Genomic DNA, 27,445 nt, shown 5'->3' on the forward strand with positions numbered 1-27,445 from the left:
GCCGCTAGACTCCCAAGTCTCATCCTGGTGTTTTTTCTTTGATTTCTCAAAACACTGTAATAATAATTCATTCTCCCCCCTCTCCCCCCTTTTTTTCCAGGGTAGAGGGGCAAAGAGGCCGAATGTTCACTTGGAACAGAAGTTATATGATGGAGTTTCAGCTACTTCTACGTGGTTGGATGATGTTGAGCAACGTCTGTTTGTTGCCACAGCCCTTGTACCAGAAGAAACGGAAACGTGCCTCTTTAACCAAGAGGTACGTTGGGCAGCGTGTGTCTGTGAGTGTATGGGACATTATAAAGCATTTGCTTTCTGTGAGGTAAGGACTTGATTTGTATATGGACTCCTGGATTTAAACATTGCAATGGCCTTCTCTTTGATCAACCCCAGGCGCTTGCCAAAGATATTAAGGAAATGTCTGAAGAAATGGATAAGAACAAGAACTTGTTTTCCCAAGCATTTCCAGAGAATGGTGATAACCGTGATGTTATTGAAGACACTTTGGGCTGCCTTTTGGGGAGGTTATCCTTGTTAGACTCAGTAGTAAATCAACGGTGTCATCAGATGAAGGAAAGACTTCAGCAAATACTTAATTTCCAGGTAAGACATTATCAAGAAATGTTTGTCCATTCTCCAGCCATATTCAGTCACAAACAGGATGTCTTACCGAGGTATGATATACCTGGACTTATTATTTTTTTTCAAATGTACATGCAGGTCAAGATCATTACAGAAAAACTATGGGACTGAACTCATTGGAAAACTAAGAGTTTTATACTCCCAGAAATGGAGGTTGAGAAAGCCAGCCAACAAATCTAAGAGTTGAATGGGGCTTTAATCTCAACCAATAAAAGTCATATTTTTGGCACATTATAATTGTAATTTCCAGTTGTTAATAGTGGAGTTTAAAACATATAACCAAAGAAACATGCAGGAAGGGCTATAATAAACAATGAACCCTGGACTCCAATATCCAGGCCTATTGAGATTGACTATGGCCTAATCAGTTCCACCTGTGTTAAAATATATTACATTACTTCCCAATCCTCACTCCTAGGACTGACTGCCTTTTAGATCCAGACTGGGGTTCTGTTGCCAACTGAGTAATTGTGTGTTTATGAACCTTTTCCTGTGACTATAAAGGCAAATGCAAAAGTTTTCTGGTAAATTTTTAGTGTTGATTTTCATTCCTAATTTAAAAAAAAAGATAGTATCCTTTGGGAATATTTAAGTTTTAACTGAATTTTATTTTTAACAAGTATAGAAGTTTAATAAAATGGATACCCGTGGTTAGGTCCAAGAGTTTAATGTAAAAATTTTTATTTCCAAACGCAAAAAATATTGTAAAATGTTAAATGTAGCATTAGCCAAGAAACAAGGAATTTTCTAGATACATATCTAGAGGGACAAATTATCGCTGCCTTTCAGTGGTTTAACATTCTTAAAACTACACAATAAAAGTATCACAAATATTTGTGTATCACTATTTTATTCACAAAATATTTTCACATTTACTATTGTCTTTACTCTTCACAACATCCCTATTAGCCAGACATTGTTCTAATATTCATTTTACAAAGTCAAAAGAGCAAAAATTAATAACAGTCTCCAAAGCCATCCCTCCTGGGTTCAAATTCTGACTTTGTCACCTACTGCTCTATCACCTCAGCTGTTGTTCAGTGTCCACAACTATTAAGTCACATCCATATTAATTGCCTCATAGGGTTTTGTGAGGTTAAAATGTGTAAAATATTTTGAACAGTGTCTGAAACATACTACTCAGGGAGTTTTGTTATTGATATTAATAATAATGTTTATTATAACAGGTTAGGCTATGAAACCTATGGAAAGTTTAAATTACTTCTCCAAAGTTATTTCACCATCAAGAACTAAAGCCAGGATATAACTGAAAGAATATTTTTATATTTTGTATTGCTTAGCTGATAGAAGGGGAGATAGGAATAGCAGACCTATTATTCAAGACATATTTTTGAAGGCAGAATCATTCAGAGAGCACTTGTTGATGGTTTGGATATGGGGAATGATTAAAAAGGGGACAGCTGAGGAATTTCAGGAACTTTGACTTGAGGGGGGCATTGGCTGACAGAGAAGAGTGGCAGATAGCCGTTGACCAATGGGCAAGACTGAATTGCTCATGGTACTATGGCCTGGACAACGGTACAGGGTAGAATTAATATACCAGGCAAACAGTCATTGTAGACACTTTGAGTATGCAAGCCTGTGGCCAGAGGAATGACCTGTAGCATTTGCGCATGTTACGTTGTGTACCACATAGAAAGGAAGGAGCATTTCACTTCGAGTCAAGAAAAGTTGGGGTTGATTACTTAGGTATTTTGTTTTCATGCAAAATGTACATGTAGACATGTATACACAGTATGCCTAAAACCAGCAAAATTGTTGTGCAATTTATGGAAACTTGTTTCATTACTCTCAGATTTATCTTGCATAAAATAATGCACTGAACTTTAACAGCATTCTAGTCTATCAGTTTGAATGAGGTCAGTAAAAGTACAAATGTGTTTATCACCCAGGGGCATATTTCCCTTTTCAAATTGCCATTACTATGCTAGTGTCTTTGGTGCATTAAACTTTTTATTGGTAAATTTGGTGAGAGTAAAATGTGAACCAAGCCATGAATACCCGGGAACTAATTGTGTGCGGAGGACTGAGAGGAGATCACTTCAACATGAAATTCTCTTTAATTAAGTCTTGTTCTCTGTTTTCCTTTTGCCAACAAGTTTCTACTTGTTGGTGGCCAGCTCGTGAATAAAAACTGATATCTAAAATGTTTCTGTTCCAATTTAATGGAAAGAGTTCCCATGTTAATGTCATTAAAGATCATGTCACAAACCATTTTGTTTTACTTCCCACCGAGCGCATGGTATGCTGTCGGCGCTCAGTAGTTATCACAGTGGCGTGCCTTCGTTTTCCACTTAACAGCTGAGCAGTAGCTTTTGCCAGACCACTCGCAATACCCTGTGCCCAGCAGACAGCCTGGGAGAGTGCATGGGTGTGCGATAGAGGTGTATGCCTACAAGGAATCCCGTTATTCATCCGCTCTTCTGTATTTAAAGAACGTGTACCCATAGACGTGGCCCCAAATAAATTCCCTGGGCATTTTTAGAGTTAGTATTTAAGTTATTTAAAAAAACAAAAATTGAATAATTTATTATATAAGGGAAGCAGCACAAATGATTTTAAAACTTGAAACTTTCTGTGGCCCTGTTTTTGCAAACAGCTGGAATCCTGCCTCTTTAGGCTTCGCAAGTAATTCCAATGACTATAAGAAAAAATTGTAATGTCTGTTAATGTGTGTAATATATAGGTACCTTAATTATCTTGCCCTTTGACAGTGTAGTAATAAGAAATGGTTAAAGCCTTTACGTTTTCATTCTTAAGAAACTGTCAACATCCATATGGTTATCAGCACCCCAGAGTCGTCTTGACTAGTCTCTTCTGGTACTGTGGCTTTTAAAAATGTGAACTCTGTTTCCCATTGCCTTGAGTAGAATATAATTAAGCTAGAAAATATGCACTTAAAATGTAAAGATGATATACAGGAAATATACACACATCTTTATTTCTAACCCATGTTATGTTATTTACATGTTACTCATTTAATTTAACTTAACCAATAGCCTAAATATAAGTAGATAATAAACAGCTCATTTCTTCTGCATCTGCTCAGATGAACAGAAAACATCTTTTCCTATGCATGCAAACACGTAGCTGTGTCCTGGCTCCAATGGCCCGTGTGGTCTCACCCTGCACACAGTTGGGTAATACAAACATTACTGTATCTCATAAGCAAAACCCTTGTTTCTGCCACCACTTTTCCAGTCCTGTTATTACATTTTCCTATTTAGTCTGCAAGGAGGCATGCAGATTGGTTTGGGTTTTGATTCATGACAGTTGTTGCCTCTTAGGATCATATGTCTCTTTCTGATTCTCCTGTATGATGCTTTAAAAAAATTACCGCACACACCACTCACAATTTTGCCTTTTAGCCTTGAATTTCGTGTGCTGATGCTCCCACACAGCCTTAAAGATGTTTTTCCTTGGTATGATTATCCTTCTCCTAGTGAGACAGTCAGAATTTTTGCATCTGGCACTAAACCTTTGCATCTGATTTGCTCCCAGTGAAGAAGATGTGATGAATCAAACTTCATCCTGTGATGGGCAACCAGCCCATCACATATATTTGCTCACCAATAAGAAATAGAGCTTATTTGCTGATATTTGGTGGGGGGGTGGGATTAAACATTTTATCATTCAAATTTTGTTCAAATTGAGTACCAGAATTCTGATAGTTCTCTCATTTTTATACAAATCTAACTCAAAAGAAATATATTTGGACTTTTAAGTGAGTCATGTTTATGAACAAAAGGCTTGGCTAAGTTATTTTGGTGTTTTTATATGTCTTTGGTCATGGTGGAAATAGTTATTTTCTAAACATCAGGATGACTTTTATAAGCTTGTGCAAATTCTTTGAAAATAGAGAAAAACAACAAGTAAGGGAGAGAGGGAAGGAGAGGAAAGAGGAAAAGGGGAATCATATTTTTTTCCCAAATTAGTGTAACATCTATATGTTGTTTTACTAGACAGAAGTCATTTAGTGGAATATTTCTGCTGGAGTGTTTAAATATGCACATTTATTTCAGACATAGCAAGAAGGTTAGTGTGACCAGTATTGCTTTTTTATTTGTATACTTTATCTTCATTTATATTGGGTTGAAAATGGCTTGTGTAACAAAGTCTTCAAAGATCACCTTTAGCCCTTGAATAAATTGTTAACCTGTTTCTTTTATCTTCCCATAGATCAGTATTGCTTTTTCTGGACATAAAATTTCTACACCTGACTATTATTTCTAAGAATGTGTGTTATATTTATAAACCATTAAGTCTTCCTATTCCTTCCCCTCTCTAGAACGATCTGAAGGTGCTGTTCACATCTCTGGCTGACAACAAATACATCATTCTGCAGAAACTGGCAAATGTATTTGAACAGCCTGTGGCGGAACAAATAGAGGTATTTACAGTTGTTTTTTCCAGAAGGACAAATGCATAGAGTAGGTTGGATTTACTATAAAATGTCAAATAGTCCATGAAAGACTAATGACTTACATGCCATTTTTCTTTGTCACATGTTTTGTTTTTAAGAGCTGGATATGAATAACTGGCCAGGTTATGGTGACTCTGTCACTTACACTTGCACCAAACTAGGAAACATGAGCTAGGAAAAGGTGTCGGTGACAGATGCTGACATGAAGACGTTTGTCCTCTAACACTGAGATTAGACACGGATGTCAGTGACCCATGCAGGAAGTCACACTGTCCTGGTGGTGGGACAGAGAATCACAGTGGACATTCAGCAGAGTGGTAGATGGTCTCCCGCAGGAAGGTCAGGGAAGAGTCTACAAAGGGAAATTTGAACTGGACTTCCAAATTGGGACACATACTGACTGGAGGAAAGGCAGCCACGTAAAGAAGACAGCAAGAAAAAAGGCACACATGTTAGACAGTTCAGGGCTTTTCAGGAGAAAAGCAAGGGATCCTTTTTAGCTGAACATGCAATGACTGAATGTGGTTGAGGGACCTAAGGTTGGATGAGAAAATCTGAGGCAGCTTGTAGGACCTATTGCATGTAAGAGAAAATGGATGTTGTCCTACAGATCATTGGTGTCTAAACTTGATTGATCGCACACCCCATTAGTTAAAACAAATCAGCACACATGACAAATATATGAATAGTTACTTATGTATAAGTTATAAGCAGGCGCTTTGTTATAAAGCACACACAGGAACAGAAATGAACATGGAACATGAAGGTGCAGTGTTTCCTCCTCATGGGTCATCTTACACCTTTGGTACCTGTACTCACCTTGGAGAACAGTGGCAGTGGGCAGTCACTGGGGGTCCTGGAGAATGAGAAGGGGTCTCGGCGCCAGATCCTGCTTTGCAGGGTTGGCGTGACAGTGCTGGGGTCAGAAAGCCTGGTTCCATCATGAGGACACACAGCTGACATGGTGAGGAGGAATAATGGTCACATGAGGACAATGGCAGTGAAAACAGAGGCAAGAGGGGAAGGGAAGGATGCTACACAGAATCTCACATTTCATCAGCTAAGTAATTATGAAAAAGGTCTTATAACAGAATTTTATAACCTAATTTCAGTAGACTTCTAAAGGTTTTATGGATAGACTATGGACAATAAACCCAAATATTTTTTTATATTGGGTTGGCCAAAAACTCTTTTATGTTTTTCCTGTGAAAGGAAGGACAGTTTTCATTTTCACCAATAACTTGGTTGGTTTGGATATTTGGAGTATGTCGGCTGTCTCCCACTATTGGCTTCTAGTTGGTAGAGGCCGGGGTGCCATTCAGCATCTTCCAATGCCTAAGACAGCCCCACAGCAAAGAATTATCTAGCCAAAATGTCAGTAGTCCCAAGAAACTTCACAAACCACTTCTGACACTTTCAATCAGTCACAGTATATTCTCCACACGGCACAAATTGTTTTTTGTGTTGCAGTTGCGTTGTTACCTTTCTTGAAATAATAAAGCATAATGTGCCAACAATGTTGCATGTTTTCTTCCATCTTCAGTATTAAAATGGCAGCACAAAAATTCACCAATTTTGATAACTTTTTTTAAGTGTACACCGGTATGACAGCTGTCACAACAGTCAAACCAAATTGTTTTGAATGAAGTTAAAGACAACTACTAGAGCCTTCCTACAGAAAAAACTAAACCAACTTTTTGGCCAGCCCAATATAAAGTGATATCTATGTCTGTCTGTCTGTCTGTCTGCCTACCTAGGACAGATCACCTAAAATTGTTTGCAAAATTATATGTGTACTTCTCTTGACCATAATTTTACCTGCTTTCACAAGCGAGCCCTCATTACAACAAATAAAGAACAAATTTTCTGTATTATATCTACTGGAAAGGACCTGCTTTTGGTTTTAATTTTTTTAAATTTTAGCTTGTGTTGTATTTGATTCCACGAAAGATTTGAGCAGCTGTAGTGATGCTTTGCCTTGAATTTCTGTTGTGGAATATAGGATGAACATGGTCACAACTTACACTGTTACTAATTACTGACCAGTAAAACTGAAGTAAATGCCACAGATAAAAGTAAATAACTAGATTATTTCTTTTAATAAATGGAAAGCCACTTAAGAAAATGTGCTAATCTAACCCCCCCACTCCTTGGTAATAATAGCAGCAGGCATGGGGGTGCCCCCTCTGAGTGTATTCACGCTTTGCGGTGTGACATTCCGATCTGCCCCCAAAGCCTGTTGCAAAGCTGTCTTCCGGAACCTTCTTTTCCTACCATTCTGAGAATTTCCTTCACTTCTCCCTCAACTGGATCTTCTTTTTCTGGGTCCTGTGTCATTATTGTGTTGCTTCCTTGTTTTGTTCATGGATACCCCTTCTCAGAAAGGGTGTGTGCTAGATCTGTTTGTCAGTATTTTGCATGTCTGAAAATGTTCTGATTCTGTGCTCACACTTGATTGATAGCTTTGCTCTTCATAGAATTCTTGGTTGGAAGTCTGTTTCTTAGAGAATGTGGAGACTTCTGTTCCATTGTTTTCCAGAACCCAATGTTAGCTTTAAGAATCTAAAAATCATTCTAATTCCCAAAGGTCCCCAGTGTTCTGAAGTTTCACAAAGACATGCCTAGGGGAGAGTCTGTTTTGTCCTCTGGGCTGAGAGCTCAATGGGCTCTTTGCATTTGGCTACTCTCCTTTTTCTATTTTTCAAAATTTTCTGATGATTTATAAAATATTTGTATTCTTCCGTTTTATCTTTCTCTGTTTCTGGGACTCCTTTTTTTAAATTTTTAAAAAATCCTCACCCAAGGATACATTTACTGGTTTTAGAGAAGGATGAGGAGAGAAGGATAAACGTTGATTTGTTGCTTCCCATATGTGTCCCCACTGAGGATTGAACCCACAACCTAGGCACATGCCCTGACCAGGAGTCAAACCTGCAGCCTTTCCGGACACGGGATGATGCTGCAACCAACTGAGCCACACCAGCCGGGGCTGGGTCTCCTTTTAAGCAGACATTGGGTGTTCCAGTCTTCTAATTTCTTTGTCAAGCGGCATTTCTGTCCTCTTAAAGGCTCTATTTTCTGGAAGCCTTCTTCACTTTCAACTTCAGGCGTTTCTACTGAGTTTGCATTTCTGTTCTCATGCGCTTCATTTTCCAGAGCTCATTTTGGTTTCCTAAATGATCCTTTTTTTAAAATAGCATCCTGTCCTTTTTTTAATACGTGCATTATTTTTTGTAAGCTGTCTGGGTGTATTGGTTTTTTGTTGAAGTTTTATTTTTTCTGTATATTTTGTTTCCGCCCAGGTTTCTTTGTTGTTTGCTTATTTTGGGTTCCTATCTTTAATGCTGGAGGCTTTTCTCAGGAAATTCTTTGCTGTCTGTTCCATTTAAGGTAGAGACTAAACAGCTAAATGGCAACCTGATGGATGCAGAAGGCTTGACAGTGTTGAGATTTGCTGGAGTGTGGTCTATGTGGCCTATTTGCTGGAGAATCCTTGTGTCCGATTTTTAGGTCTTCCTTTCAGTTTTTTCCTATGTTTTCCCCTTTCCCAACCAGGAATGAAAGTCTGCCTGGTGCATTCTAGAAGACCGAGGGGCTCCCCGTTCAGCATTCGGTGGACGTTCACTTTATCTCCCTGTTTTCACTCAAGTACTCAAGCCCACGACTGTGTCTGGGGCCCCTGAGTCCAGATACTACATTTTAGCTTCTCCAGAAAATAAGTGTTCCATCTTTTACCAGAGGAGGAAGGGCCGTGTGGAATGAGGAGAGGGACCCAGGAATTTAGCTCCCCTTTGAGCTGCTTCTCACCACCCTCCTTATTTAGCTCCCGTCTGACTTCCCCCCGAGTGCCAGATGGGGAGGATGGCCTGCTGGGTCAGGATTCAGCTTTCTGAGATTTTCTAAGTCAGTTATCCCATTCCCTTCTGATTTCCAGATTTCAAAATGTCATTGGTACTGTCTTCTTTTCTTTTGCCTTGTTCTTGTAGATTTATGGGGGCGGGGTAGGGGGAAGACCCTCCCAAAACCAAGCAAACAACCTATTTGCTGCGGTGGTAGTGGGGATTCAGAAAAGAAAAATGGGACACATGTGTTTTTATCTGCCATCTGGAGTTCATGTTCTTTTCATTCTTCAAAGGCAACTGAGGTTGCCTTTCTTTCGAAAGCCTACTGGTTCTGCTCCAGGATTCACTGGGATCTCCGTTTCCTGAAGTGCTCGAACACGGATGACGTGTGTCAAGTTTAGCCCATAACTGTTCTGTAGACCCATGTGTACTCTGGCTCCCTAACCAGACTCTTAGCTTCGTGAAGGCCAGGATGTGACATTTTATGCTTCTGCGGACCTCACCCTGGGAAGAGAAGGCACTGGAATCTTTGTTGATTGCTTGATTTTCTGCTGCACGTAAACTTTCCCTTTCCTTGCTGTCACATATTCTTTTCTCCTTCTTTCTAAAAAAATTTTTATTAATTGATTTCAGAGAAAAATAAGGGATGCAGAGAGAGAGAGAAATAGAGACACAGAGAGAGAACATGAATTTTGATTTGTTGTTCCACTTATTTATGCATTCATTGGTTGATTCTTGAATGTGCCCTGAGCAGGGACCAATCTGTCCGTAATCTTGGCATATCGGGATGACACTCTAACCGACCAAGATACTCGACCAAGATCTACAGAGTTTCTTGCCTCACCGAATCTCTCTCCAAAGATGCTCAAAACTGCAATTCAGGAAACCACAGCATGACCCCCTAGGCAGTCTCAGACAGATCCCGTTTTCTACTGTCCCTCCATCATGCTTCTTTTTCACGTGTTGCTCTTCCCAAACTTCTTTCTTTATTTGAGGAAGCGCCTACCTCCTTATCTTTAAGAGAGTTGATCTGTAGTATAATAAAGGGCCTTCTCTTTTTTTCCGTATCCTAGATGACCATGGTTTTTCTGTTTTATTGCTATGAATTTTCTTGGGTGTATTGTTGTAAGTGGACAGAAGAGGAATAAGTAAGGAGACAGGGTGGCCACTTTTCATAGTGTGGGAGCGTTGATGAAATATCATCAATTTTACCTAGGCGATACAGCAGGCTGAAGATGGGCTAAAGGAATTGGATGCAGGAATCGCTGAATTAAAAAAGCGTGGGGACAAGTTGCAGGTTGAGCAGCCTTCTCTGCAAGAACTCTCCAAACTCCAGGTACGATTTCCTACTGACTGCGTTCAGTGATACGTCCTAATTAGAAGTCAAGAAAAAATTATTTTCTCTTTTCATGGTTTTTCTTTGTAAAATTCATATCATTTAAGTTCTAATCTTTCTTCCAAGTAACTCTTACAATCGTTTTCTGACATTTTTACTATACTTAATGCAATAAAATAAGTTGTATTCTCATGCTTCTAAGATTCTTTTATTTTTTTTCCTGGATTTTTTTTATTATTGTGATGGCTAAGCATCGTGGTATAGTTTAGTTGTGTTACATTATTTTCTGCTCTAAAATATATATATATATATATATATAACAATTATCAGTTCAACCCAGAAAAGTTAAAAAAAAGGGGATACCTATTCCATAGTATAATGTACCCCCAAAAACTTTTAACTAAAAAGTATTCAAGCTAATGGTCTTTAAAAAGGGGGTTTATCTGTTGTTCAAAACTATAGTTTAACTATCTTTCGTCCATGTGTGAATGGAAGAGAGACGGCGTTTGAATTTCAGAACAAAAAAGAAATTAAATGCGAAGCTAGCTGAAATCTAAACGGGCCTCCCGGCATCCTTCAGGAATAGAAGGCTACTTTGCTTTCCCCGATCTGACACTTACCCAAGAATCTGATATCAGGGTGGTGGGGAGATGCCACGTTATTAGACCAGCAACAGTTAGCCTTTGATAAGCAACATAGTTAAGTTTTATTTTTTAATTGTATAATGACACACAGACACACACGTATTCTCTGCACGCCTTGTTACAGACTGTGGCGGGGTTACTAGCATGAATCCAGAGAAAGGTCACAAGTTCCTCCTCTTGAGAAAATAAAATAGCTCTTAGGTTTTTATTTTAAGGGTCCTATTCCTCTAGCTGACATTTCACAATGTCATGAGCCCACTGCCCCCAGTCTGTCCTTTTCTGACAGTTTTTCCGACAGTGCTTCAATGTCAGGTGTGAGTCAAATGTCATAGCTATAGATAGGTATTAATGTTGAACCTTTCCAGACTGAACATTTTTGGCCTGCTAAACCTTAATACGATACATTAATCAGACCCAGATGGCTCAAATAGATTTTATGTTTGGTGTATCATCATCCCCTAAAATGTCTTTACAGTTAAAATACTTATTTAATTCACCACATTTGGCAAAAACATTGCCTTTTCAAGTCTTCAAGTCTTTCAGTTCACATTAAAGTCCTCTGTTTCTCAGGCTCTGTATTTGAAGAAGAGCCCCAAATCTGATTATATTGAGCAGATGGAATGTTACAGATACTATATTTAATTACTCTAAAATAGTATGACTGTTGAGAACATTATAAAAACCAGAATTACATGTCCTGTGACATGTCCCTCAGCCCATGAACAAATTTTTAACATTTTAACCCCGCAAATCTCCAAACAATGGACATCCCTAAAAGACAGTGGTCAAATCTACCTCATGTGTCATTTTCTAGGCAACCTTTCTGCATATTCTTTGGAATGTTAAAAAAATTAGCTTATCTTTTGAAAGAAGTTTTTGAAGTGCAGATTCTAAGGGAGGCAGGCAGACAGAAGCTTTGTAAGCAGAGAGCATCCCCACAGACAGACACTTGGAGGAGCGTCCTTGGGTCGTGGGCTTGGTAGGTAACATACTTTCGGAGAGGAGCCAGAACATGACTTGAGCGTGAACAATGCCCTCTCTGTGTCGAAGGACATGTATGATGAACTGATGATGACCATTGGCTCTCGGCGGAGTGGACTGAACCAGAATCTTGCACTCAAGAGCCAGTATGAACGGGCCCTGCAAGACCTGGCTGACCTGCTAGAAACCGGAAGCGAGAAGGTGGCAGGTGACCAGAAAATGATCGTGTCTTCCAAAGAGGAAATCCAGCAGCTTCTTGACAAACATAAGGTAGAGAGAAAGAGGCTGGGGTGGGGGGAGTGAACGTACGTGAAAGCATAGTCTCCTTCATGGATAGATGTTCAGGAAAACCCAGTATTTTCAATCTTTTAAGAGTTCCTGTTCATGTAAGTTAAACTTTGAAGTGGTCAACAAATAGTATGTTCAAACCCATCAGCATTTAGTAGCAAGAAACAGTTATAGAGGATATGTTCTATAATTTTATCAGTAAAAAGAACATCAGCCTTAGCAGTAATTTTAATGATCACGTCCTCACCGGCGTCAGCCAGGCTTTCTCTCTTCATAAACTTCAATCAATGGGAAACATCAGGACTCTCTTCAAGGAAGTCCAGCTTCCTTCTTTGCTGCTGTTTTTCTCTGTGCCCTTTATGCCTGCTGCCTTCTTGTTCATCTAGTCCTAGGTGTTCTCTCTGCCTCCCCTGGTTCGGCCAAGAACTCCTCGCTCTGCTCTGGGATTGGGTTTCTGTCTCTTACCTGCATCACCCGGCCCTTCTGGCCCTAAGCACATGCTCCTCTAGTGGCTGCAGGCCTCGAGAGTGTCCTCCTGGGACACAGGGTCCTTTTGCTACATAATCAAGCTTGGTAGGCCTGAGGTCGCTCCATTTGTATGTGCTATACCAAGTTCAGGTTAGCCACGACTCCTTCATGCAGCCATGCCCATACAAAGGTAACCACATCGTTAGCAGTGATTACAGAAAGAGCAGTTTGGCAATCCCCCAAACCCCCAGGCTCTGGGAGTTTTCTATAAGGAAACTTTAAAAATTTCATTGGGCCATAAATGGTTAACATTCTACCATCATGTAGCTCTCTAGTGGCTTCTAAAGGTGCATTTTTTTTTTTCTTTTGGGGTTATATACTTCTTGCTATTTTTCCCAGAGGTTTCTGTGCAGAACTTGGTGATTTATTAAAGCCTTATCATTTGGCTTTGAAAACATTGCTTTAAAGTTCACATCTGGTGTTTCTCAAATCTTTGACCCTAGTAATAAAATATCCTCCTGAGTTATTCCAGAGAAGACACTAGGTTCAATGCCTATGAATAACAGAGAAATAAAACTCCCATGGATGAAGAGCTCTTGAAGGGAGCTGCACAGACAGCCCTCCTGCCATGAGAAGCCCATCCAAGGCCGGCAGGGGGATGGTTATAAACAGAACGTCGGCCTTCTCTGAATGTTAGGCTCCATGACCTCCAAGTTCTCTTCCAACTTGAAACTTCTATGATGTAGTGATTGTTGGTTATTTAAAAATAATGATTCTAGCTTCTCTTGACCAGAGCATTTTCTGAGGGAGAGCTAGCTTTGCAGTGACCTTGGGCAAGTTACATGGCCCGGACAAACAGTTCGGTGTCCTCACCTGTGAAATGGGAACGAAGTCTGCCACACAAAGCTGCCGTAGGATCAAATGTCAAGGGCTGGCAGAGTGCCGGCACATAATACACACTACAAATATTATCCATTCCCAGTCCTCCGGTTCTGCCCAAGGTGCCAGGAACAGGAAGTGGGATAAACTCTATCTCCCTCCTCTGCTGCCTTTTACGCACCAAAAGGAATAATTCAAAACACATTTGTAGGATTGTGCAAGGCCTACAGTTTTGTAAGTATAAGACAAGGGACATTTAAAAGGGCATAATACCACTCAATGTGTGTCAAGCTGCGCTTAGCAGGGCGTGCAAAGCACAACCCATGCCCTGGGAGTGCAGAACAGTAGAGCCGAGGCCCAAACACAGAGGAAGGCAAGCTGTGAATGTGTCTAGTGAGGTCATTTCTGTAAGTGCAGCGTATAAGCGGAGGCCACGGTGGGGAGCGGGGACTCATGTGTCCGAGGTACAAGGGAGGCCGTTTGTGTGGTGGAGTTAGTGAGAGGCGTGTCAGGACCGTAGGAAAGGCCAGACTTACAGGGACGGAGGATTCGGGGAACAGAGGTTGGATATCAGGAACTGGTCGCATACGAAGGGCTCTGTTTGGGCACAGAGTGTCTACCGCACAGCGTTGGGTAGGTGCACGTGTTGGGAGAACAGGAGAGGCCAATTAGGAGGCTGCAGCCCTGTCCTCCCGGGGTCCGGGGGAGCCCAGCGGCGATGGGACAGCATCACTTACAGATGCACTGCGTGCCGCCAGCTCTCACATTGGAAGCAATTTTTATTTTTTACTTTTAAGTATATTTTATTGATTACACTGTTACAGTTGTCCCAATTTCTTTTCCCTTTGTTCTCCTCCACCTAGCACCTCCTCCCCTCCAGCAATCCCACCCCCCTTAATTCATGTCCATGGGTCGTGCATATAAGTTCTTTGGCTTCACCCTTTCCTATGTTATTCTTAACTTCCCCCTGTCTATTCTGCACCCTCCGACTATACCTCTTAATCCCTGCACTCTTTCTCCCCTTCTCCCCCTTCCCCTCCCACCTGACACCCCTCCACTTGCTTCTCATACCTATGATTCTGTTTCCACTCTGGTCATCTGCTTAGTTCATTTTTGTTTTTATTTTTTTAGATTCTGTTGTTGATAGTTGTGATTTTGTTGTCATTTTGATGTTCATGGTTTTGATCCCCTTTTTCTTAAATAAATCCTTTTAATATGTCATATAATAATGGCTTGGTGACGATGTACTCCTTTAGCTTTACCTTGCCTGGGAAGCGCTTTATTTTTTATGGTAAGGCAGTATACGAATGAATCGCCGACCTCTTTGTACCTGAAAAATTGCAGGAGTACTTTCAAGGCCTGGAATCTCATATGATTTTGACTGAAACCCTCTTCAGAAAGATTATCAGCTTCGCAGTTTCACAGGAGACTCAGTTCCACGCAGAAGTGATGGCGCAGGCTTCCGCCGTCCTGAAACAGGCTCACAAAAGGGGTGTGGAGTTGGAGTACATTCTAGAGGTGAGACCCTTGATGCGGCACCTCCCCTACAGCGGACTCCCTGCTGAGAAACAGTCTGTTAAGGGGAGACACGTTCCTGCCTGCTGTTGGCCCCCTGTGTGACCTTGGAACTCCCCCAGACTCTGCATCACCTGTTGCTGGTCCCACTGGGTTTCCTATTTGCATTTTGATAAAGCCTCTGCCGTGCTGAGAGTCCGCTGGGGGAATACTGACTTCAGACCTGGATGACGATGTCTGGGTTTCTCATAGGCTGAAAACCTTTGGACGTTTGCTGTAAATGATTGAAACAAATTTCAAAATGATGGATAACAAGATTTTCTCATTCAAGACAAAATACAAATCTGAATTTAGAAATAAGTCATTTGAAAGTTCTCCTTAGTAGAATGTTTATGCTTTATATTCATATTTCTTAAATGTCTGTGTTTTTTAAATTTGCAAATGTCACGCATTGAGTTCATTAGTACTGGAAGTAAACACGCCCATCCCGTTTAGTTAAGTCATGCGGCCATCATTACCGTGGTAAAGAATGGAGCCGTCTGTGTCAGATGCCCACTGTGTCCTAGGTGTGCTGCATGTGTTGTTCTATTGAATTCTCAAAATACTCTACCTGGGTATTATCATCCCTATTTTTAAATGTTGAAACTGAGGTTAAGAGAAGTTGAGTGTCTGGCCCATGTTCGTTTAGTAACTTGTTTATGCTGCTAGTTCGTTGCAGATACCACAACCCATTCCCCATGCTTTTCGGCATCCCGCTCTGATTCCTGGCTTCAAAGCCATCCTTGGCCTCCAAAGCAAACCCCCGACGCAAACATCTGTGACGTAACTCTAAAGAGAATCTGTCAAGTGCACATTTGGCGCACAAAGAAGAATGCTGTTCCTTACCGAAGACTTTCTAACTCACAGCTTGATGTTGTATTTCTAGACATGGTCCCACCTGGATGAGGGCCAGCAGGAACTCATCAGGCAGCTGGAGGTGGTGGAAAGTAACATCCCCAGCGTGGGTTTGGTGGAGGAGAGCGAGGGCAGGCTCATCGATCGGATCGTGCTCTACCAGGTCAGCACCCACATGGCATCGTGGTGTGGAAAATCGCCACAGTTCCTTTTGAAACTTGAACTTGCCCATGGTTTTAACAGAATCTAAACAGACTTGCAATTAAGTACTTTATTAAGCACTGCTACTTTTATTTTAAGCTATTTGACATTGTTGGAAGCACATAAATTTTAAGTGTTTGTTTTATAACAGAATATAAGAAGGTGTATTTTTTTAATGAGAGCTCCTCTTGCAAATTCAGCCTCCACCAAGCATTTTCTGTGATTTATACTTATGTCACAGTCTCCTGAAGTAATTATAGTTTGTTGTTTTATTATAAAGCATTAAAAGTATATTTTTTAAATGAAAGAATGCTCTTTTTGAAAACTCAGCTTCCACCAAATGTTTTCTGTAATTTATGCTGCTGTCTCCCTATTCTTGAAATAATTGTAGTTTGACGGTTTTAAATGCATATAAAGTTACTACCAAAAAAAAAAAAAAAAAAAAAGAAAAGAAATAAAAAAAAAGGACGTCCATACTTAGGTATAGTAGACGAAACATCTCAAAGTGTCTATTGTTACTTGGGTGCAAACAGCTGAAGTTTGACTTAGGATAATGGAAACAGTATGGGCACCGGAGAAATTATAATTCTTAGCGAGACCAGTTGCGTTATCCAAACTTCTGACCCAGTCTTTTCAATCATCTTAGCGTTTGAAATCCAGCCTTGATGAGTCCCAGCCCAAATTATATCAGGTGTTAGATGATGGGAAGCGACTCCTGATGTCCGTTAGCTGCTCAGATCTGGAAAGCCAGCTGAATCAGCTTGGAGAACACTGGTTAAATAACACCAACAAAGTGTCTAAGGAACTTCACAGATTGGAAACAATACTGAAACACTGGACCAGGTAATGCAGTGACTCTTTTGCATATTTTTAGGTTAGGGTTGAAGAGGTTTTATAAGGCTAGTGGGTACCGGACTTGAAAAAATGATATGGTCCCCCTAGGAACTTACAACATAGTTTGGAAAATAAAGGCAAACACAAAGCCCCCAGTTGGGCTCTTGTATAATCATATAAACATGTAATCAAAAATGGGCAGGGAGGCAGGTACCTTACCTCTGAGCTGCCCTCCCCTGCCTATTGACAGCATGTGAGTGGTCACAGTAAAGCCTTAGAGAGAGAGAAGAAAAAGTGGTTTTGAGAAGATGAAGTTTTTCATGGACCATTAATGAAAATATTCGAGAAGTGAAGGGTTGATTTTACATACTGAAATGCTCTGTTTCTGTGTCATCTTTATTTCTAAGAAGTGTAATAGCAATCAGCTAATATTGTCTGAATAGCCTCAACATGAAGAAATAGAAGAAACAGACTTTTATTTTTCAGTTTAGGAAGGCAAAGCTGAAACTAAGAGAAACTGGCTTGCTGTAGGCATAAATATTAATAGAAGAGAGTTTTGAGAGTTTTAAGAATTTCAGCACAGGGCATTATTCTCCCAAATTTATCATCCCTCTTTTAAAACTAGCGTTAGTGACTGAAATGGGCTAGCAAAAAGTGGGGATTGGATGTTTTCTTAATACGTTCATTAATATACTTACAGATATCAAAGTGAATCTGCAGCTCTAATTCATTGGTTGCAGTCTGCAAAGGACAGGCTAGAATTTTGGATGCAGCAATCTGTGACAGTCCCTCAAGAGCTAGAGATGGTCCGTGATCATCTGAATGCTTTCCTGGTAAGAACTTACATGTATTGCTTACAGGCCTAGAGGTAAAGCCTGACCTATACTAGGAAAAGGAAATCAGCTATCAATGGATGTACTTAATAAACCAAGTTCTAGAAATCTGTCAATGTTAACTCTGTGTGTTGAATAATTATGCAGAACACCAGGGCTCAACATGGCCTGTTGAAGTAATTTATGGGTAATGGCTTCATTGTTGGCCTTCATTCAGGGCAAGGGTAGGCTGCTTTGATTTTTTTCTCTAGAATACTCAACATAACTCCCCTTTAAGATGTAAAGAAAAATTGTTTATGTAGTAAATTTGTCTAAGCTCTGGCTCCTTCATACTGATTTGAACTTTACTTTGCTTCTCTTTTCAGGAGTTTTCCAAAGAAGTGGATGCCAAATCTTCCCTGAAATCGTCTGTCCTGAGCACTGGAAACCAGCTTCTTCGATTAAAGAAGGTGGACGCAGCCGCCCTGCGTTCCGAGTTGTCGCACATAGATAGCCAGTGGACTGACCTGCTGACAAACATTCCAGCGGTTCAGGAGAAGCTCCACCAGGTACGGAACGAGTCTTTGGTGTAATTGGTAATACCTGATTCAAGCAGTAGTAACTGGAAAGCTACACTGCCCTGCTTTTGCTCACAAATTTACAACAGCTTTGTCCTGGACATTTGTCTTCTCTGTCTTCCATTGTATTGCATACCAAAAGCAAACTGTTTCACCGATGCCATGTCTACAAATGCCGTATCTTCCGAGGGCTCTGTAGTGTGTGTGTGTGTGTGTGTGTGTGTGTGTGTGTGGCAGGGGGTGTTAGAATCCCTGCTGGCCTTGTTTAAATTCTTTGTTTTCTTGTGAGTAAAGTGTGGCTAACTACTCACCTCATAAAGTGGGTGGTTATGAAGATTTAATAACAATAATTGTAAAAGACCTATAATCTTACCTGTAATACAGCAACTGGCATTCATTCAATTAATGATGAGACGTAAGAGAAGGGAAGTCAGTACTTCTCTTTTCTGGAAATATGCTTCTCTCTTCTGAACTCCCAGATGTTTTATGTTTCTCGCTCTTTGGCACTCATCACTGTATATAAGGTGTGATAAATGGGTTTAATGTCAGTTCTTTATTCCTGCTAATCAGCAGCTCTATATTTCTAGAGGACAGGAAACACTTCACATGTATCTCTGTATCATTCTGCACCACATCAAAGTCCATAAATACTTTAAATGATTGCTTTTGTTCCTCCCAATCATTATATTAAATACCTGCATAAATGTATGATGTAGTAAGATTCAGAATCCTAAGTATATATTAGTTAAAGACAGAAGAAATTGGCTCTGTTCTTAGGAATAAATATTAGAGTACCAAAACTCTAGAAAATGATAGTTTGTAGTGTGGTATTTTTCTGTCTTCTTTTAACATTCCTGAGTCATAAAACACAGACATTTTACAAGATAATTAATAAAGTACATCTGTTGAATGTTTTGTAGTTAAGTTTTTTTTAAGTCATAAAAATAGCTATAAAATAGCAACAATATTTTCTGCTTGCTGGTGTTTTGATTCATTAATTAATGTTTATACAATGTTTATAGTATTGGATATCAAGTGAACTAAGATGACTATTATTGTTCAGTATTTGCCTGATGTTTAATTCCAAGCTTCTAACGAAGTTAAGATCCAGAAACGACATTAAGAAGGAGTCTCTCTGTTGGTACATTAATAAGAATTAATGTAGGGTTTTTAGGTTGACAGAAATTGGGTTTGAATTTTAGTACCTGTGACCTGTTCTCTCCCTGGCGCAGCTCCAGATGGATAGGTTGCCGTCGCGCCACGCCATTTCTGAAGTCATGACCTGGATCTCACTCATGGAAAATGTCATTCAAAAGGATGAGGAGGATATAAAAAATTGCATAGGTTACAAGGCAATTCATGAATACCTTCAGAAATATAAGGTAATTAAACATGTTTTATTTTTAAGTTTTGTAGTTTAGAACAGTTTTATTTGAAGGAATTCAAAGATTCAAATGATAGAAATCAGGTCATCAAGTATATGTTTCATACACAGTGACCAGTTAGGTGTACAGGAGTAAGAAAATTGCCTCCCTGGTTATAGGCCTAGAAACGTTGTCCAGTTTCAGGAATAATTTTGAATAAGATTTTGTGTCATGTTAAGAAATCATAAAAATAAATACTATAATTTATACATATTTTATAGTGTAATTATACAATTTATCCAGGCTACGGAGGGACCACTAGGTTTTCGGTAGATACGTAAATGTGTTGACCCAGGAAGCCTTGTGTTGGAATGTGTCACTTGTCATTAGTATCACGTAGCAGTAAGGAAATTAAAACCTGATTTGAAAAAGTTAGTTACTCGTCTCCATGTAATCTCTGAGAACGCTCTCTAAAGAACACATGTGGGGACAGGGGTATGTATGAGCCAAAGTCAGGCAGAGTGGGGTCCAAAGCCTGGGGGCACTGCCATTTCCTAGTTGGCATGGCCTTGAGTGTGTCATACAACCTCCCTGTGCTTCAACCTCCTCATCTGTAAAACAGTGATAATAATACACATTCCTCAGGACTTACATATAGTTCCTGGAATATAGCAGGTGCTTAATAAATGGTGAGTGGTAAATGTTATTTTTATTAATATAAATATTATTTGATGTAAATTAGGTATACCTTGATCATCAGATGTTAGATTATTTTATATATATCAGATGTTATAGTATTAGATAAATTGTATATTCATAAATTAGCCCTGGCTGGTTTGGCTCAGTGGATTGAGCGTCGGCCTGCGAGCTAAGTGTCGCTGGTTCGATCTTCCAGTCAGGGCACATCAGAGAAGGAAAACTCTGACCCCAAAAAACCTCCGCTGCCTTGCGGCATACCTCTTCAGGGGAAAGGCTAAGGGAGTAAACCCCGACAGAAAATCCGGAGCCGGAGTCCCTAAGGCGGTTTGACGTTGTAGTCAACACCGGCAACTCCTGCGGCGCACCTGAAGCCAAGCTGTATTGACTCCGTCTTTCCCTTGGGCCCTTCAGCTGCGAAGAGAGGGGGGGTCTGCTGCATGGGCAACAGCAGACCCTCCATATCACCCTGCCCAGGCTCTGTAGCTTCAGCTTCACTGGAGAGGACACTTCAGCGTCATCGTAAGATGTCGATCCAACACGGGAGGAGACAGATACCGTGTCACTCCCGAGTCGGACTGCACAGCCATTCTCGGCGGTGCAGATAGACCCTTAAGAAGCTACACCATCGTCTATCGAGACGGACGGCTGCCGACGACATTTTTGAAACAATTATGGAAGTTTATATGTGGAATAATTTGTGCTCTAAACTTGACCTAAGGGGTCAAATGATAGTCTGTAAGAATTGTGTGATGACTTACCTCAAAGCGTTCCCTGTCAGAAGCTTTTTCTTCTTCCAGCCAATGTCTCTTCAATCCTTGGCTTTTCTACCCAATCTGACAGTGTCTCATCGAACCACTGAGTTCTTGGGGCTGCCTGTACAGCACCCTCACAGCTGGGATTTGTCTCCTTAGCTTTACATGCACCTCAAACAGCAGGCAACTTCATGAACTCAAGATAAAATGACAGTGCCTCGTTTTGTGTTTTTCTCTGCTGCAAGGAATGGGTGGAAGCTGGAAATAGCACCTGTGTTGAATATAGCCAAATGCAAATCTTTTCCATACTTCTCTCTCCACGCTGTTGGATGCATTACTCTATTTAAAAACAATATTAACCATTAAAAACCATTTCCTTTCATGTATAGATCTATAAAGCAAGTATCAGATCTGTGGTGTTCTCATCTTGACCACACGGGCAAACTCTCTCTCTCTCTTTTTTTCTTTGTAATTCTAGTCACTTCAACAAATAGTGCTGTCCCATGGACCATCAGTAAAATCAGTGAGAGAGAAAGGTGAAGCTCTTCTGGAACTGGTGCAGGATGCTACTTTGAAAGACAAAATAGATAAGCTTCAAAGTGATTACCAGGACCTCTGCAGTGAAGGAAAGGTAAGGTGACATCAGAAACTCAATACAAAATTACTTATTTGCCAAAAAGTGGGTCCTGACTCCTTTTTCTCTGTCAGAATAATTTAAGCGCTGGGGTGGATCGGTATTTTTCTTTCTATTCAGATGGCAGAATGACTTTTTTCCTGTTTTTTCAGATCCTAGTAATTTTGCGATATATGGAACCCCATGTGATATATGTACCCTAAGAGTTGCACTGGGTTTTTAAAATATAAAACAGTTTTGAGTAGCTTTTGGCTTAAAAGTCACCTTTAATGGGCACCTGGCTTCACAGGAGCACGTTCACAGTCTGGAGGCGAAGGTCAAAGACCACGAAGATTACAACGTTGAGCTCCAGGAAGTGGAGAAGTGGCTGCTGCAGATGTCAGGCAGGCTGGTGGCACCCGACCTCATGGAGACCAGCAGCCTAGAGACAATCACCCAGCAACTGGCCCACCACAAGGTACATCTGGTCTCTGAAGAGCTGAGGATTACGGGATGGCTTTCACAGCCTTGCCTGTCTGTGTGCGTGACCGCGCATCTCTGGATTATAATGATTGAAGTTAAAGAGTCAGGTCTGAGTCCCAAGGATACCTAATAATGGAGAACAGTTAAATTCACTATTTAAGTGAATCAATAATAGTTGAATCCTGACATTCAGCTCTAGCCTTTTTCCTAGCTAATGGTTTGTTATTACAGAATTTAATCTTTATGGAGTAATTTATCAAAGAGATTCTCTTTAATTTAGAAAAGTACAACCAAAGACAGGATACAGGCATAGTAATCAAAAAGTCTGAATTCTAGCCAGACTCCCTCCTTCCTAGCTGGGAGAACTTAGCTCCTCTGAGCCTCCTTGTTCTCCTTTGTAAAGGGAAGTGATGGGACCGGCCTCATCACGTAGCTGTTGTGGGCATCACAGGAGATAATACCTATGAAAACACTGTGTAAACCAAAAATTATGGTACTGCTATGAGGCATTCTTATCTTTATTAATGTGTATTTTTAGTAATTATATGTGCCAGATGGCAGATGTCGTATGATCACAATGTTATGGAGCAATTTTGCTGACTTTAAGAAATTGAATTTTAGTCATGATATAGTCAAAGTCCACTACTGTGCTTAGGAAAGCCATTAACATCCCTGGGCTTCAGGATTCCTGACTATAGGAGAAAATTATATTTAGCAAATATGAATAGAAAACTAATTGCATGGTGTATTGCGTTGGGCACTGAGGCAATACCTCGAATACCCTCGTGATACAATGACTCTATTCCAACTGGAAAACCAAATGGTTCTTTTCAATTTGGTGTTTATAATAACCATTAACACAACACTGTTGGAAAAACGGTATACCCCAGGCTACGGAGGGACCACTAGGTTTTCGGTAGATACGTAAATGTGTTGACCCAGGAAGCCTTGTGTTGGAATGTGTCACTTGTCATTAGTATCACGTAGCAGTAAGGAAATTAAAACCTGATTTGAAAAAGTTAGTTACTCGTCTCCATGTAATCTCTGAGAACGCTCTCTAAAGAACACATGTGGGGACAGGGGTATGTATGAGCCAAAGTCAGGCAGAGTGGGGTCCAAAGCCTGGGGGCACTGCCATTTCCTAGTTGGCATGGCCTTGAGTGTGTCATACAACCTCCCTGTGCTTCAACCTCCTCATCTGTAAAACAATGATAATAATACACATTCCTCAGGACTTACATATAGTTCCTGGAATATAGCAGGTGCTTAATAAATGGTGAGTGGTAAATGTTATTTTTATTAATATAAATATTATTTGATGTAAATTAGGTATACCTTGATCATCAGATGTTAGATTATTTTATATATATCAGATGTTATAGTATTAGATAAATTGTATATTCATAAATTAGCCCTGGCTGGTTTGGCTCAGTGGATTGAGCGTCGGCCTGCGAGCTAAGTGTCGCTGGTTCGATCTTCCAGTCAGGGCACATCAGAGAAGGAAAACTCTGACCCCAAAAAACCTCCGCTGCCTTGCGGCATACCTCTTCAGGGGAAAGGCTAAGGGAGTAAACCCCGACAGAAAATCCGGAGCCGGAGTCCCTAAGGCGGTTTGACGTTGTAGTCAACACCGGCAACTCCTGCGGCGCACCTGAAGCCAAGCTGTATTGACTCCGTCTTTCCCTTGGGCCCTTCAGCTGCGAAGAGAGGGGGGGTCTGCTGCATGGGCAACAGCAGACCCTCCATATCACCCTGCCCAGGCTCTGTAGCTTCAGCTTCACTGGAGAGGACACTTCAGCGTCATCGTAAGATGTCGATCCAACACGGGAGGAGACAGATACCGTGTCACTCCCGAGTCGGACTGCACAGCCATTCTCGGCGGTGCAGATAGACCCTTAAGAAGCTACACCATCGTCGATCGAGACGGACGGCTGCCGACGACATTTTTGAAACAATTATGGAAGTTTATATGTGGAATAATTTGTGCTCTAAACTTGACCTAAGGGGTCAAATGATAGTCTGTAAGAATTGTGTGATGACTTACCTCAAAGCGTTCCCTGTCAGAAGCTTTTTCTTCTTCCAGCCAATGTCTCTTCAATCCTTGGCTTTTCTACCCAATCTGACAGTGTCTCATCGAACCACTGAGTTCTTGGGGCTGCCTGTACAGCACCCTCACAGCTGGGATTTGTCTCCTTAGCTTTACATGCACCTCAAACAGCAGGCAACTTCATGAACTCAAGATAAAATGACAGTGCCTCGTTTTGTGTTTTTCTCTGCTGCAAGGAATGGGTGGAAGCTGGAAATAGCACCTGTGTTGAATATAGCCAAATGCAAATCTTTTCCATACTTCTCTCTCCACGCTGTTGGATGCATTACTCTATTTAAAAACAATATTAACCATTAAAAACCATTTCCTTTCATGTATAGATCTATAAAGCAAGTATCAGATCTGTGGTGTTCTCATCTTGACCACACGGGCAAACTCTCTCTCTCTCTTTTTTTCTTTGTAATTCTAGTCACTTCAACAAATAGTGCTGTCCCATGGACCATCAGTAAAATCAGTGAGAGAGAAAGGTGAAGCTCTTCTGGAACTGGTGCAGGATGCTACTTTGAAAGACAAAATAGATAAGCTTCAAAGTGATTACCAGGACCTCTGCAGTGAAGGAAAGGTAAGGTGACATCAGAAACTCAATACAAAATTACTTATTTGCCAAAAAGTGGGTCCTGACTCCTTTTTCTCTGTCAGAATAATTTAAGCGCTGGGGTGGATCAGTATTTTTCTTTCTATTCAGATGGCAGAATGACTTTTTTCCTGTTTTTTCAGATCCTAGTAATTTTGCGATATATGGAACCCCATGTGATATATGTACCCTAAGAGTTGCACTGGGTTTTTAAAATATAAAACAGTTTTGAGTAGCTTTTGGCTTAAAAGTCACCTTTAATGGGCACCTGGCTTCACAGGAGCACGTTCACAGTCTGGAGGCGAAGGTCAAAGACCACGAAGATTACAACGTTGAGCTCCAGGAAGTGGAGAAGTGGCTGCTGCAGATGTCAGGCAGGCTGGTGGCACCCGACCTCATGGAGACCAGCAGCCTAGAGACAATCACCCAGCAACTGGCCCACCACAAGGTACATCTGGTCTCTGAAGAGCTGAGGATTACGGGATGGCTTTCACAGCCTTGCCTGTCTGTGTGCGTGACCGCGCATCTCTGGATTATAATGATTGAAGTTAAAGAGTCAGGTCTGAGTCCCAAGGATACCTAATAATGGAGAACAGTTAAATTCACTATTTAAGTGAATCAATAATAGTTGAATCCTGACATTCAGCTCTAGCCTTTTTCCTAGCTAATGGTTTGTTATTACAGAATTTAATCTTTATGGAGTAATTTATCAAAGAGATTCTCTTTAATTTAGAAAAGTACAACCAAAGACAGGATACAGGCATAGTAATCAAAAAGTCTGAATTCTAGCCAGACTCCCTCCTTCCTAGCTGGGAGAACTTAGCTCCTCTGAGCCTCCTTGTTCTCCTTTGTAAAGGGAAGTGATGGGACCGGCCTCATCACGTAGCTGTTGTGGGCATCACAGGAGATAATACCTATGAAAACACTGTGTAAACCAAAAATTATGGTACTGATATGAGGCATTCTTATCTTTATTAATGTGTATTTTTAGTAATTATATGTGCCAGATGGCAGATGTCGTATGATCACAATGTTATGGAGCAATTTTGCTGACTTTAAGAAACTGAATTTTAGTCATGATATAGTCAAAGTCCACTACTGTGCTTAGGAAAGCCATTAACATCCCTGGGCTTCAGGATTCCTGACTATAGGAGAAAATTATATTTAGCAAATATGAATAGAAAACTAATTGCATGGTGTATTGCGTTGGGCACTGAGGCAATACCTCGAATACCCTCGTGATACAATGACTCTATTCCAACTGGAAAACCAAATGGTTCTTTTCAATTTGGTGTTTATAATAACCATTAACACAACACTGTTGGAAAAACGGTATACCCCAGGCTACGGAGGGACCACTAGGTTTTCGGTAGATACGTAAATGTGTTGACCCAGGAAGCCTTGTGTTGGAATGTGTCACTTGTCATTAGTATCACGTAGCAGTAAGGAAATTAAAACCTGATTTGAAAAAGTTAGTTACTCGTCTCCATGTAATCTCTGAGAACGCTCTCTAAAGAACACATGTGGGGACAGGGGTATGTATGAGCCAAAGTCAGGCAGAGTGGGGTCCAAAGCCTGGGGGCACTGCCATTTCCTAGTTGGCATGGCCTTGAGTGTGTCATACAACCTCCCTGTGCTTCAACCTCCTCATCTGTAAAACAATGATAATAATACACATTCCTCAGGACTTACATATAGTTCCTGGAATATAGCAGGTGCTTAATAAATGGTGAGTGGTAAATGTTATTTTTATTAATATAAATATTATTTGATGTAAATTAGGTATACCTTGATCATCAGATGTTAGATTATTTTATATATATCAGATGTTATAGTATTAGATAAATTGTATATTCATAAATTAGCCCTGGCTGGTTTGGCTCAGTGGATTGAGCGTCGGCCTGCGAGCTAAGTGTCGCTGGTTCGATCTTCCAGTCAGGGCACATCAGAGAAGGAAAACTCTGACCCCAAAAAACCTCCGCTGCCTTGCGGCATACCTCTTCAGGGGAAAGGCTAAGGGAGTAAACCCCGACAGAAAATCCGGAGCCGGAGTCCCTAAGGCGGTTTGACGTTGTAGTCAACACCGGCAACTCCTGCGGCGCACCTGAAGCCAAGCTGTATTGACTCCGTCTTTCCCTTGGGCCCTTCAGCTGCGAAGAGAGGGGGGGTCTGCTGCATGGGCAACAGCAGACCCTCCATATCACCCTGCCCAGGCTCTGTAGCTTCAGCTTCACTGGAGAGGACACTTCAGCGTCATCGTAAGATGTCGATCCAACACGGGAGGAGACAGATACCGTGTCACTCCCGAGTCGGACTGCACAGCCATTCTCGGCGGTGCAGATAGACCCTTAAGAAGCTACACCATCGTCTATCGAGACGGACGGCTGCCGACGACATTTTTGAAACAATTATGGAAGTTTATATGTGGAATAATTTGTGCTCTAAACTTGACCTAAGGGGTCAAATGATAGTCTGTAAGAATTGTGTGATGACTTACC

The 27,445-nt window shown here is 40.8% G+C and overlaps 2 protein-coding genes across 2 annotated transcripts in view; both read left to right on the forward strand.

Annotated features, from left to right (window-relative positions):
* The window catches only part of LOC150007920 (nesprin-1-like), a 45,164-nt gene extending 34,873 nt beyond the window's left edge, over positions 1 to 10,291 (forward strand). The window contains exons 13-16 of the mRNA XM_090280838.1: positions 101 to 256; positions 391 to 600; positions 4,949 to 5,050; positions 10,142 to 10,291. Coding sequence (XP_090136964.1) covers positions 101 to 256; positions 391 to 600; positions 4,949 to 5,050; positions 10,142 to 10,291 — 618 coding nt within the window. The remainder of the gene's footprint in view (positions 1 to 100; positions 257 to 390; positions 601 to 4,948; positions 5,051 to 10,141) is intronic.
* Positions 10,113 to 21,365, forward strand: LOC150007921 (nesprin-1-like). The gene is made up of 9 exons (XM_090280839.1): positions 10,113 to 10,261; positions 11,956 to 12,156; positions 14,866 to 15,039; positions 15,962 to 16,093; positions 16,778 to 16,974; positions 17,666 to 17,798; positions 18,164 to 18,346; positions 19,588 to 19,737; positions 21,330 to 21,365. The coding sequence occupies exons 2-9, from the start codon at positions 11,959 to 11,961 to the stop codon at positions 21,363 to 21,365; spliced, it is 1,203 nt and encodes a 400-aa protein (XP_090136965.1). The 5' UTR covers positions 10,113 to 10,261; positions 11,956 to 11,958.
* Positions 21,366 to 27,445: the final 6,080 nt, after the last annotated feature.

The sequence above is a fragment of the Furipterus horrens genome, unplaced genomic scaffold (assembly GCF_987537825.1).
Source record: "Furipterus horrens unplaced genomic scaffold, mFurHor1.1.pri manual_scaffold_6, whole genome shotgun sequence".
NCBI lineage: Eukaryota > Metazoa > Chordata > Mammalia > Chiroptera > Furipteridae > Furipterus > Furipterus horrens.